This window comes from Myiozetetes cayanensis, unplaced genomic scaffold (genome assembly GCF_022539395.1).
Source record: "Myiozetetes cayanensis isolate MyiCay16 unplaced genomic scaffold, myiCay2020 scf1, whole genome shotgun sequence".
NCBI classification, from domain to species: domain Eukaryota; kingdom Metazoa; phylum Chordata; class Aves; order Passeriformes; family Tyrannidae; genus Myiozetetes; species Myiozetetes cayanensis.
This window is the reverse complement of record NW_026086604.1, coordinates 106645360-106658782: the sequence shown is the minus strand read 5'-3', so window position 1 is coordinate 106658782 and position 13423 is coordinate 106645360. Positions and strand designations below refer to the sequence as shown.

The following is a 13423-nucleotide window of genomic DNA, read 5'->3' as shown; positions in this document are numbered from 1 at the left end:
CAGCATCCCACGTCAGGGCATATATGGCCCATCCAGAGAATTAGGAGGTGGATGTTTAAATGGAGAAAGGCAAAGCATCTCTATATGGCATGTACCTGCAGACTCTTAGTATCAGAGAGCTTTGAGCAGGTCAGAAGTATTCCTAGATTTAGGTAAGGTATAGCCAAACTTATGGAATGTAAGTCCATCAATAAGTGTCTTCCGAGGGTGGTTTGGTGTAATGTCAAGCACAGAGTCCTGAGCTGAGAAGTGCAGAGTGTGCTGAAAGCAGGGTTTCTCCACACTTGCAGCTTTTCTGTCATCTCTTCCCTAGCATCTGCCATTGGCCAGAGAAAGAGTAAGAGGCTAGGTGAAGCCTTTATTTGAACTAATATGGCTCATGATCTTATTTTTACAAACTAGCCATCACTTACTGGAGCCTGCTTTGTAACACAGCAAGTGATTCCAGCACTTTGGCACACACTGCCGTGAATAGTCCTTGTCATCTCCCTTCAGAAAGGCACTGAAGCTTGATTTAAAGGGGCCAGGGTGGTAAAAGTTTTAGTACTTCCTTCAAGAACCAGGATTAGGTGAGCTTGTTATGAGTTTTGGTCTTTCTTCTATGCATAAAGTATATGTAGGTTCTCGGTATAAAATCTAGTCTGTTTCCCTCACCCGACTTCTTGATTGCTGGTTTCAGAGATAAAGGAGAGAGAGTAAGTAAATTTGAGGGTTACATATACAGCTGTCTTCTGTAAACAAACAAATACAGCTTTGTTTTCTCTCTTCTAACCTTATTTTATTATTTCATGTATGTTGCTCCATGCTGGAATTTAAAAACCCAATCAAAGCAGTGAATTTCTCAGGGAATGGTTGGAAGGATGTGGGTTTTTTAGGAAATTCCTTGTGTAGTGCTGTACTGTTGGTTGAGCTCTCTGAATAATTAACAAACATACTGTAGACTGCAGTGAAGTTACTGGGCTGGCACAGGAAAGTCATGATTTCACTGTGAACGACACGGCCAGTTGCCTTTGTTCCACTTGTGAGAAAGACAGATGATAGTTTCACTGGGCTGCACAGTTTTCATTCTGGGGTGGATGCTTTGACCTGAGATGGTCTCTCCTCTGCTGTTACTCAGATTTTGCTGACCACAGAGCACTGTGTTCCTCGTGCACTGCTGTAGCCTTTCCTGCAAAGCACCTGCAGAGTCAGTGTTCCATGGCACTTCAACATGTCACAGTGTAATCCATGTGCAGCCCCCTGCTGTGGATAATTGGAGGAAGAAATTTTCTGGAACAGCGCTTCTTGAGTGATAGGTGATCTGCAGAATGCCATGAAGAAAAAAATAAATAGAATTTCAACTTAAAGCTTGGGAAGGAAGTGTTTCAAAGTGGCATGCTGGACTGAATGATTAAGAACTCTTAGTCTTGAGGTGTGAACAACTGCCTTTCATAGGCAGGGGAGAGATGCAAAATAGTCGGGGAAATATAAGTTCCATCTTGGAATGACATGAGCTTGGCCAAAGTTCAGGGCTTCAGGGTGCTGAACTTTCTCAATATTTGTTTTTAGAGTCTGATTTTAGAGAACTGAGCCTTTGCAAGATATTCATGTGTTTGTTGTTTGTGTGCTATAATAATGATTCATCCTGAAGGGAATGAAGGCGAAGTTGCATTCTTGAACCTGGAAGTATGTTTGATTTCACTGAAACTGAAAGGAACAGAAACCCTCTAATTCAGCAATTTACAATGAGCAGTACATTACAAGCTCTAAAACATCAGCCCAAGGAGAAAAGCAAATATTGCTATTGGCAGAGAAAGAATATTTTAGGATGTTGAGTTTGAAGCAATTTTACTCCAAAACGAGTAAATGAAAAGCGACAGGTTAAATCCTAATTGTTTCCTTGGGCACCAGGTTGAGGACACTTAGTGCTGGGAAATGAAAACAAGGGCCTTGAGCTTCATATTGTGAGTCAGTATGGGGAGAGAGCCCATGTCGGGGGGGCCTGTGACAGCCGGTGTGCCTGAGACAGCTTAATCTGTATTAGCTGGAGTTTCCCAACCACTGATGCATAACATGGCACGAATGCAAGCCAGAGGGTGATGGATGTGCAGCTCCCCAGGAGGTGCCAAGGCTTCAAGGATGTCAGTCCCACAGCACCAGTCACCTGTCTGTGAGGGAACATCATAGTTAAAGACAAGAATATATAATATTTAACTGCAGCATGGCTCTGCCTCCAGACCAGCAGTGTGGCTAAGCATGTCTGCTTTGGAGGCGCCCTGTCCACCACTGTCCCAAGTCTGACATAGTTCAGTAGGCAGTCTTCTCCTGGCTCCCACTCCACTCCGTCCATCACTTCACTCATGGCTGAGCCTCAAGGCAGTTCAAGAAGCCTTGGGAGTGCTTTCAGAGAGTGAAAACTAAACACTGATGTTGCTTTTCCACTAACAATTTGCATTTCTAATATTTCTTCAGCTTGATGTGGTTGTGTTGTGTTTTGTAATCTCCTACAGAGCAGCAATTCTGATCTGTGGATAATCCTATATTTCAGAGGTGGGTTTGTTTGACTTTTTAAATTTTCTTTACTTAATTTTTAAAAATTGTCACATCCGCAAAAGTAAAAAGGTCAGCAATTGTAAAGCAGCTCCCTTCCTGAGTGAAATGAGCCAACTGCTGAATGCAGATCTCAAGTGACATCTGAGGTTGGGTGTTACACTAAGTCCTTGGCACAGCAGGAGAGGCATAGGATGGCCACTGAGGGGCTAGAAGAGTTTACTGGCCTAACTGTCAGCACAAAGCTATTGAAGATGCATTAACATAGATGTGAAAAGCTGAAAAAGGAAGCTTCATCTTCCAGTGCAAGTCAGCACCAAGGAAACTCCCAGTGACTATATATTCACTCTGACAAATAACGTAAGTTCGGATTTCAGGAAGCACCTCTGGACTTACAGAAAGGCTGCAGCTCAGTAAGTGACAAGTTCATCTTGTGGGGGGAAACTTCTCACAAACTTCATGGAAAAATAGAAAATGGAAAAATGTTTTTATTATAAAATGCTTCCTCGTAGTCCAGCTTGCATTACAAAGTAAGAGTAAGATTATGAATATTAAGTTTGTAAAACCTTTTGAGAAAATTTCTTGAAGAAGCTTCATGCTGCCGTTAGAGCAAGTAAAACCTCACAACTTTTTAGAACAAAAAAGAATTAGAGTGGTAAATCAGTCACTAGAGAACCTCCTGTGCTTTGAGTAATGAGTACTTGTGTGAGTGATGTTTTTCATGTGATCTTCTTGTGGCAATCACTAATAATGAGAGAGATGGTTCATGTTGCCACTCCCTGGCACAGCTGATGTACTTCTTTCCCTCAGGAAAATATTAAAACTTTACTATTTGGGTGCTGCGGGTGAGAATTGTACTGAAAACCACTTGTAAAGATTTTAATGGACTTATCCTCTTTTATGGTGCTGCTTGATTAAGACAAATGCATTGCTGCATTATAAAAAGGACAGAGGCTTTTTAATACTCGTTCAAATTTTAATGTTATTAAATCAGAAGTGTCTGCCTAGCTTTCACACTTGCTAGGAAGGCAGAATTTTAAAATCACAGTATTCTCCTCTGCCAAAAACACATCAAAATGCAACTCAACTCCATGGCAATGTTATGTAACATAAATAATGTCCTTAGTGTTTAAAGCTGTTATGTAGCAATAAGGACATAACAGTCTTTGTGGTACAGAAAGAGCAAGAAATGGCTTCAACCAGTCCTGCTTCTTTAAAATGCAGACAACTAATATCCCTAAAGTGTGAACTTTCATTTCACAGAGAGAACTTTCACACTTTCTATTAGATTTAATAAGGGAGGGTTTCATTCCAACAATTTAATGCTAGCGCTGTCATAGTCTTTCATTATTCTGGACTTGTGGACTGCTTTTGCAGAAAACAGCTTTAGAATATAGGTCAACATTAAAGGATTTTGAAATAAGGCGAAAATGCTCTTATTCCTCTTTTGAGTGGGTCCTTTATTTTAGTACCTATAAGAGAAGTTCTCTCTTCTCCAAATCCTTTCTCCCCAGGAGGAATCAGCAGGGACATTGTGACTTACTTGAAAGTTAAGAGGCTGAAAAGCTTTAGAGGAGGCATTGTAATCTGTTACAAAACATGTACAGGGCAGAGGCATAGATTTAGAGTTGTTGGTATCTCTCCAACACATTGGAGAGAAGCATGACATGATTAGGTTACTCATGAAGTGTTAATCTTGCAGCAATGAGGAAATCTAAAAAATAAAATCCCAATCCTCATGTTTACACCAGATTAACGAGTACGAAGAGGCAAGCATCTCTGTTCATTGTTGCTTTGAGATGTATAATCTCTATCCTTTTGAATCTTCTGAAGTTTGCGTACAGAAAATGTAATCATTACAAGTACAAAACCTGTTTTAGTTGCTAAATACTCTTTATTTCATAAAAAAATCCAGTGTTGTTAGCTTTCTGTTTCTAAAGAAGCAGTATTGATCAAACCCAGAAGAACATGGTGATGTGAGGAAAGAGGTGAGGAAGCAAGCTTGCAATGAGTCCCATCTTTTGTTTTTTTCCAAGCTGCTGGGTCAGCATTCATAACTATCTTAACTCGCATGGGGTATACAAAGATAGGTGACTCTCTGCTTTTTTTTACCTTGTCACTCAGTTTGAATATTAAGAACAAGTTTGGCGTTTTGAGCTAGCAAAGCTGAGGTTGCTTGGTAAACATGCTAAGGTAGTTGGTAGTGATCTTGAAAGCCCTAAAGCAATGTGTTTGAGGACTCCCAGTGCTGTGAATCCATGGTGATGGTGCTGTGAAACTGTTTTGTGAATTGCATGGATCACTGCATTCACTGGGCAGAAGAGCATCCTTTCTGGTCAGTAACTCCTGCTAAGTCCCTTCCAACCCATCAGTGCAGTTTTATCCATCGTAATGATTGTGTCTCTGTGCTATTGACTGAATTCTTGTACTCTCAGCACCTGTAGAAACTCAGTGGACAAAAGCAAATCAAATTCAGCAAGCAGAAGGTATAGTATTCTGATGCAGTTTCCATGAGAGCGAGTGGTTCCTGCCCACAAAGAAGGCAGGTTCTCAAAATGCCAAAGAATTGCAGGTTTGAGAGAGAAATTTGCGTCCATTCAGGTTCATCACTGTGCCAGCGGCCAAGCCCAGGTCAGTGGGTCAGGTCTTGGACAGCCATCTTAACAGATTTCTTGGTGTCAGCATTGTAGGAATTCAGAGATTCTGTACTTCACAGGCAGACAAAGGCATTGCTTGTGCTCTGGACACTAGTGTTTTATCAGATGTCCATCATCTGTGTGCCACATGTAAAGATATTTTCCAGAAAATGAAAAGGATTTTTGCTCTTGTCACATGTTAGTTATATTTGTAAAATGGTGAATATTGAAACCGATCAGCCTCCTGGGAGCCATAGTTAGGCTTGGGATATTACTGTGCAAATAGATAGTAAAGGGCTAATATTATTACATTATCTGTAAATACCTCTCTTTCATCTACTTGCTGGCACGGGATACAGAAAAAATAGACTTCTGTTCCATTATGTGCTTTTTCTTCAGTTGACTTAAGTAGAGCAGCTAATGTAACTTTAAGGGTTCACAGTTTGAATACGATAGGCTTCACTGATTTTTATTTTTAATTTTCCACTGCTAGTGTTTGCTACTAAACGCTTTCCAGTGGTGACAGAAAAGTGGACCATATTATGTTGTTCTGCTTTTTGTGAAGTGGATGTTCCTTTTTTATCAGTATACTGAAACTTAAAACATCTGGATTTGGACTGGAAGCGCTTAGTTGAAACCAGGTTCAGTATATTTGTTTCTTAACAAGTGTCTCCTGAGGTTCGGCGCTGAGTAAGAACTACATTGCTGGTCTGTCAATTCGTGAGGTTTTATTTACTTATGAAATGTTGTGTGTTAAACAAAAATTGTGCATTGTCGCTTGCCTTGCACTTTATAAAGAAAACTGCAGAGTCCTTGAAGGAGAATCTAAAGGTTACAGGGGGACTTTCATTTTACTTTGTTTTTCACACATAGCCCCAGCTTTAAAAAAATGGAGTTAAATCATCTGAATATGTCCAGGTCTGGAAGTGCTGTGAGTCCAGAACTCCTGATAGTAACATCATTTCTTTAGGAGTTCCTATAGTGACACTGGATACTAACATTAGCCTTTTGTTCTCTAAAATCCTGTTGCTAAGAATAAGTCAGCTTTAATTTATAGGAAGAACCCTAGGATCCCCCCTCTCCAGTGACACCCTTGGTAGGAAACGTACAGGCCCACTGTGGGTTACCCTGCAATCACCTGTGGTTGCTGTTGCCTGGGAATAGGGCACAGATTCTCTCCACACTCTGCTGAAGTAACAGGTGAAGCAAGTTGTCACATACTACATTGAGAAGAATACAGAGCTTGCCAGTATCTCATGGCTTTATAAAAAGTATCAGAACTCTGGGGAGAAATCCATCAGGATGAATTATTGACGTCAGTGATGCTTCCTGTTGAAAGTCAGAAACCAAAGCGCAGTTGTGCCATTCTTTGCTCATTCTGCTTTGAGGTCCTCTGATTAGGCTTTCTCTACTATATGGATTTCCCCAAATAAAAACAGTGATGTATTTTTATGTAAATGTCTTCTTTTTTTTTTTTTTTTTTTTTGTGGTGCATTAATGGGCTGGTATTCCTACAGTATCTGTATATTTGTGTAAAGGCTATTTTTAAAACCTTTCTGTGCTGTTCAAAGTCTTGTTTGTATTTTTCTAAGAGGCTGTAGTGTTGGCATTATAATATAAAAGGGAGACCACCTCTTCTGGTAGAACCAAAACTAAATAAAACTTTGAGTAAAGTGAATAAGATATTTACTTATGAATTACATTGTGGGTTTTTTTACCTTAATATACCAGACACTTGTGAACTACAAACAATAAAGAAGTTAATATGTTTATGCTGTGAGGTCTAAAAGATCCTCTTTCTTTTTGTTTTCTTTTTTTTTTCCCCCACATTTATTTGTTGTAGAATCATTCTAAATATGTAGTTTATTTTTCTGTTTTAGGCTCCTAAGGACCCAGTCTCTGGATTGGTACTATAATAATGTCAAAAGCCGCTTTAAGTGTTTTGGAAGTGCCAAGGTCCTGAAGAACCTGTACAAAAAGCATAGGCTGGAGAGCGGAGTTTGTCCTGATACAGTAGGTAAGAACAGCTGTGTTGATTTCTTATAAGATTTATTCATATCTACTCTAACATACAAGTTGAGACAAAGGAAATTCTGAGATTATTTCAACAGAGATCTTTTTAAAGCAATTTTTTTTTTCTTGCAAAAGAAATGCCTCAGTGGAGAGCAAAAATAGGTGAAGTGTCTAGAGAGCTGTTTAAGAATTTAAAGAATGTTTTATCTTAATTATGTCACTGATACAGTACTGTCTGTAAAGTAAATTACAGTTTGTATTCTAGCTTGTGTCCCAAAATTTTTCACATTCCTGAGTGGTCAGTGAATGAGAAAATAATTTTGTGCACCACATTTGATCTTAGAGCATATTTCTGTGGTGCTTGAAACAAAATCTGATTAACATGGGATCCATTCAGTATCCAAGTTGACTAAAGCTTAGATTCCCTCACCAAGAGTTTTGCATGCTTAAGGATCTGAAACTGGCCACATTTTTTTTTATCTATGTTTATAAATAGTTAAAAGATACTGATAAAGTATTGGCATCATCCTTTTAAATGAAGATACAATTCTCCCTTAACTATGGTGTTCTAATACCTCACCCCATAAGAAGAGTAACTGGACATATAAAATGTGTTGGAAGAAGTGGAGTTTGGTGTCATACTGGTAACTTCAGCAAATTACTCAAAACACAGCTAGCTGAATATTTGACATTCTTTGGATATATTTGACTAGATAATTTACTAATGTGATTCTTTTAACATTTGTACAGAGACTGGTAATTATTCTACAGTCTTTACTTTGTTTTTTTCTGAAATTACAGAGGATCGTAAGTAGACTCTCTAGACCTGAGTGGAAATTTTAGGTGTTTCTTATGAAAGTGACATAAAATCTTCTAGGGAGAAGTGACCTATGTTTTAAATTGTGATTTATTAGTCTTTTTTCTTTCTCGGTATCAAATCTATTTCTCTTGAGAAGTTTCCTTAACAATGGAGAATAAATACACATGAAGACAAGCAAAGTTGTGTCATTGAGGGCAAAAGTGGAATAATGGAAGTAAAAACTGTGGCAACGGATGCTTCAGAACTTTTATGATGAAAGTTCTTTACTTAAGCCATAGTGTCACTTGTTCCTTGAATGGAAGTGTGAACGGTGCCATGATAAGTTGCAGTGGCATGTGCACTCTCTGTGAGACCTTTCTGAGGAAGGCCTTTGAGTCTAAATGTCATTGCTAACTTTCTGCAACTCTCTGTGTGAATGTAAAGTAAACCTTTTGTTCCATTTGAAGATAAATACTTGTATAGGTGTCTTATTTATACAACATTGCCCTTTAAAATGTAGAATCTATTTGAACCCAAAATGTCATAGTAAAGGCAAATTCCCTGTACTTCCACCATGTGAGTTTTATGCCTACTAACCTCTTCCCCTCTCTTTTACTGTTGTAATAGTTTTCTCCACCCAAAGTGAATGAGAGGTCTTTGATATAAAAGCAAACATGTTTTGTACAAAAGCTGCTGCAGTCATGATTTATACAACAGCTAGGAGGAATTTTCCAGTTATCCCTCGCTGTTTGCACTGCCACCTTATCTTGAGTGAATCTTCTAATCTAATAATGCCTCTACTGTTAATGGGTACATCTAATACTAACACGAAATTCTGTCTTTCTTTCCTTTTAGCCGAAGGGAGTTTGTTTGAAGGAAGCATTGAGAATGAAGGAAGCATTTGTGGCAGTGACTCTACGTTCTACCAACAGACAGAAGGTATGCTGCTAAAAACTCTTTTGATTAAACACAGTCCTTACACTTTGAATTAATGGACAATTTAGCTTAGAGCGCTGGTAAGTCTTGTTCACAGATCCAAAAATACTTTGGCTGAAACATTCAACAAGATACTAAAAGTCTTTTGCCTACCATGCTGGGATATTTTGCTTCAGTGTGTACAGCTAATACACGCCTATTCTAGTGTGATTTCCTTAATGTTAATTTTTTACTTCTCTTCTAACAGCCACATAAAAAATACTCTGTTTTCCTGTATTTAAGATTTACATTTAGGAAGAAACATGGAGATTGAGACAAATTTATCTGTCTTAAGTTGTTTATTTTGCTGTGCATAAATATAGATTGAGGAAATGAACTTTATCATGAACAGTATAGGATTTTAATGTATGTCCAGAATATGAGTCTGAATTTTGGAGCTCATTATGCAAAATGTGCATATATAAAGAACATGGTGGTTTTATCTTATTCTTCATCTAGGACACAGCATGATGGATACCCTTGCTGTGGCCTTACGTGTTGCAGAGGAAGCAGTGGAAGAAGCTATTTCTAAGGCAGAGACCTACAGTGACAGCCTGGTAACAATTTCAAACAAAATGTATTAATTTAAATAGGACAACTATGTTTCTTTTGATTTGGGTAGTGGTACAAAACCAAGTAGATACAAAAGAAAACATAAAGAGGTAGTGGCTATCCCGTGCTATACCTAAAGAGTTGGACACGGATTTTATGAACTGGTATCCAAGATGCATGTTACGTTTCAGAAGGTGACATGCAATCTAAGTGCCTGGAATTTTTTCCCACAGTGCCAGTAGGGCATATTATCCATTTCCCAGTCTATACAACTTCTGTGGAAAGGCTGGTTTTATATGATTTTAGCAAATACAGATATCCATTTTCATGCAGGACAAGCAGAATGAAGCTTGTTACTTGCAGGAGCACAAGGAGGACCTCATAGAAGAGCTGGCCACAACCATTGTGCAAAAGGTATGGGATGCTTTTTTCCTTAGCTTGTTTAATAGCCGAAACACAATGCTTTAGTCTGGTGAACTTTAACTCTGCTAACAGCAAAAAGGATGATACCAATATAGAAAGTAAAGTAAATGACAAGTTGAAACTTCAACTATGACAGTATAGGCTTAGTCAGCTACATCTGACAGAGAAATCAATTTATAAATGAGATTAATCCAGTGCTTAACCTGATGCCCTACACCCTCAGAGCTGAGGTACTACTACCTGAGGTCTGTGCTGAGAGGTACTACTCCCTGAGGTCTGTGATATCCTTTCTTGGCCCCTGCTTGATGGAATTTTACATCTGTACTTCACTTCCCCAAGGGCATGAAGTTTTCCAGTGGCAAGAGCTGTGGCTCTTGATCATACCCTCTCCTGAACCCTGCATCTGCAATACATTCAAAGAAAACATCAACCATTAAAATAGAATTTTGTTAATGATGTTTCTAGAGACACATACACAGACAAAATCACAGAACCCTTGGCATGTCAGATATCTGTGGCTTTTTCCATAAAGCTCGTTCTTCTCCCTGCAAAGCTCGCAGCTGGCACTGATGAAGAACAAAAGTGGAGGGCTACTGGGAACAAATACCCCTTGAGTTTGTCTGGACAGTTTGAGCAAGGCAAGATTAGCATGAACAGAGTGCTGTTGAGCTCCTATGATCAGTAAAGTAACCAGTCTGCTATGATAATCTCCTTCCATATAAAGTAAGCTAGTTGCCACATATGTGTATGGGGTGTGGCATTAAACAATGTATCACACACCAGAAGAGAAACATGTTGTTTATAAGGCTATCAAAAAAAGCCAGAAGAGCAGCATTTTCTCAATGAAAAATAATCTGCCTTCTTTTTTAATAGGGATGTTAGAAGATTAATTCTACTTATTGGGTCTTTCATAGTCAGGAACCTGCCTCAGCCAAGCTTGAATTGCTACTGCTTTTGTCAAGAGCTGCCTAATAAGATCTTTTATGCCATATAATAATATTCTGTAGATATTTTATATTTGAGTCAAAGAAAGTTGTGGAAATTAAGTACAGTGGGATATAATCTGTCAGTGTAGGGAGACAGGTAGCCTCCATGATCTCTCTCTCTCTTAAGATAGTGTAGATTCTCAAAAAAAAAATTGTTCCTAGACACCTAAGACCTCATTGTTTTCACTAGAAATGTGTCTAGATGTCATGGGAGCATTTGAAATTCCCCTCCTATGTAGTATTTTGTGATTCTTGGCAAAAAGTCTTGTCTGAGAAAATACTTGACACTTAAACACTGCTAATGTTTAAAGTGTTGCCGTAGGAACAAATTTCCATGTTTATTTAATTCACCTTCATTATTGTTCCTACAGCCCTTGATTTTGATTTATTGTATCAATGCTTATGTGCTTGCAAGCAGTATGACTTCAGATGAGAAGAAGTGCATGCAAGTTGTCAGAATCATCCTTTGCATGAGCTGGAGCAAGAGCAAAGGGAAACTCAAATGTTCTTCCTAGGCAGGTCGCCTTGACAGAGGGTTAATGTAGTTTTTCTCCGTACAGCTCAGACAGTACTTTCTGAGCCCCTCTTTTCTCTCCTCTCCCACCCCTTGTCCTCCTGCCTTACAGATCATAAAGAAGCAGAAAAGCAAAACCGAGCAGGCTGAGGCTGACTTTGAATGGCCACCATCCAGGAGCAGCGGCCTGGCATCTGTCGCTGTCTCAGATCAGAGCATGCTGACTTTTCCAGGGAGCCGCAGGGGGTCCTACACGTTATGGGTGAGTGGCACAGCACAACCATTGATGTTTTCTGATGCACAAGACCAGCAGATTGTGGTCATGGATAAGTATACTTATTGCCTGGAATGGTGTGTAGAGACTTATAGAGAACAGACATTAAACCTATGGCTGGACAAAGTGTTGCCCATGTTTCCTACCATCCCATGAGCCATGGAAGTACATCACAGACGTTGTGTTGTGTTGAGGAGTACTAAGTTTCAGATATGAGAAATCTCACTGCTTGATTTGAATGTTAATAGGACTCAATGCCTCAGTGTTTGTTCTTCTAAACAGTTTTTCTGCTTGCTTAGCTTTGATTTAGATTTTTGTTGAGCATTATGTTTTCTTTTGTATAATGTTAGATTTCTGTAATGTTTCTTTTTCTCTTTAGCAGTCTTAAAGAAACAGCTGCCACCTACAAAGAAAAAGTAAACCCAACTCTAGAGCATCATTTATGTCTTACACTAAAGAGTGTTTCCTCCTTTCACTTATTTTGCAGCGTAATGTGTTTAGCTCCTGCTACAAAGCTGAAGAAAATCTGACAAGCTGCATTAGTAACACTTTTAAAAGAGCGGCAAGTAAAAAGAAGTTAAAATAAGCTGTAGACTTGGACAGGCTGCTTTACAATTGGACAGAAAAGACAGGGACAGACAAGTTAGTTCCAGTGCATTTTGATACTGTGGTTTAAGTGTCCTGCTGCTGTGCCAGTAATCACCTTTCCCTCGCTGAGCGGAACCACCAGAACTGAATGTGGGCTGTGTCTTAATTCCCACTTACACTCCCAATGAGAATAGATTTATGCCAGAATACCAGAATTGCTGAGATACAGACTTGCATTCTAATCCCTCACCTCTATCCGAATGGGAAGTGTAATGCCTATAAGATGCTGCTGTTAACCAGGTGATCAGAAGTCAGGGTGAGCATGTTTAAGAGTTTTACTCTGTCACTCCTAGGCCAGTTGCTTGCAGAATATAAGAGCCAGGACAGAGAGTTAATTTTGTGTCTGACTCAGCTGAGGTTTCTTTTTTGAGTTTAAGGACAGGAACTAGAGAAATATGCTGTTCAAATCTGTGGTCATTATACCAGAAGCTTGGTGCTCTGCATTTGGATAGCTAAGCTTGGAATCCTCTTCTAAAGTAGCAATTTAGTCCTAATTTTTTTGCCAGACGGGGGCTCATTGGTTTGAGTAATAGTAGACTTTCTGAAAAATACTGGTGTAGCAGAAATGTCACATTAAGGTGAGCACAGCTTCAAAACTTCTATACCCATCAGTCAGTACTAGAGATCCAGATGTGTACAGTGCTTTATAAGGACTCTCTACCTCTTCACAGGGTTTTTTGTTACATTTGTCATCATTTGTTCCAATTGCCTTCCCACAGTGCTTTAAGGAACACGAATGAATTTGGCCATCTGCTGTGATTTCTTTCACCTCTCCCATAAGTTTAGTTTCTGCCTTTTGCTTTGCTAGTGTTGTTTTACTGTTTTCCCTTGTTCTTTGAAGTGTGTAAGTGTTTATTTTTGCTTTGCTTTGAACAGAAGAATTTTGTTAGTATGACAAAACACCCTTGGAATGGGAGTATAGCTCTAGTTGTTCCCATAGCTAATATAGTTGCAGTTATGTTAGCCTGTTAGACTAGCAGAATTAAAGTCACAGAAGCTCTAACAAAGGGCCTGCTGGAAAGCCTACTGAAAGGCAATTTGTGCAGAGCAAATGCAGAGCAGTTACAGCCTGCT

General features: G+C 39.1%; 1 protein-coding gene across 3 annotated transcripts in view; it reads left to right on the top strand.

Annotated features, from left to right (window-relative positions):
- The window catches only part of MYRIP (myosin VIIA and Rab interacting protein), a 209652-nt gene that overhangs the window by 148541 nt on the left and 47688 nt on the right, over window positions 1-13423 (top strand). For all 3 annotated transcript variants that reach the window (XM_050312054.1, XM_050312037.1, XM_050312045.1), the window contains exons 4-8: window positions 7046-7182; window positions 8833-8916; window positions 9412-9509; window positions 9838-9918; window positions 11540-11689. In XM_050312054.1, the coding sequence (XP_050168011.1) occupies window positions 7046-7182; window positions 8833-8916; window positions 9412-9509; window positions 9838-9918; window positions 11540-11689 (550 nt within the window). The remainder of the gene's footprint in view (window positions 1-7045; window positions 7183-8832; window positions 8917-9411; window positions 9510-9837; window positions 9919-11539; window positions 11690-13423) is intronic.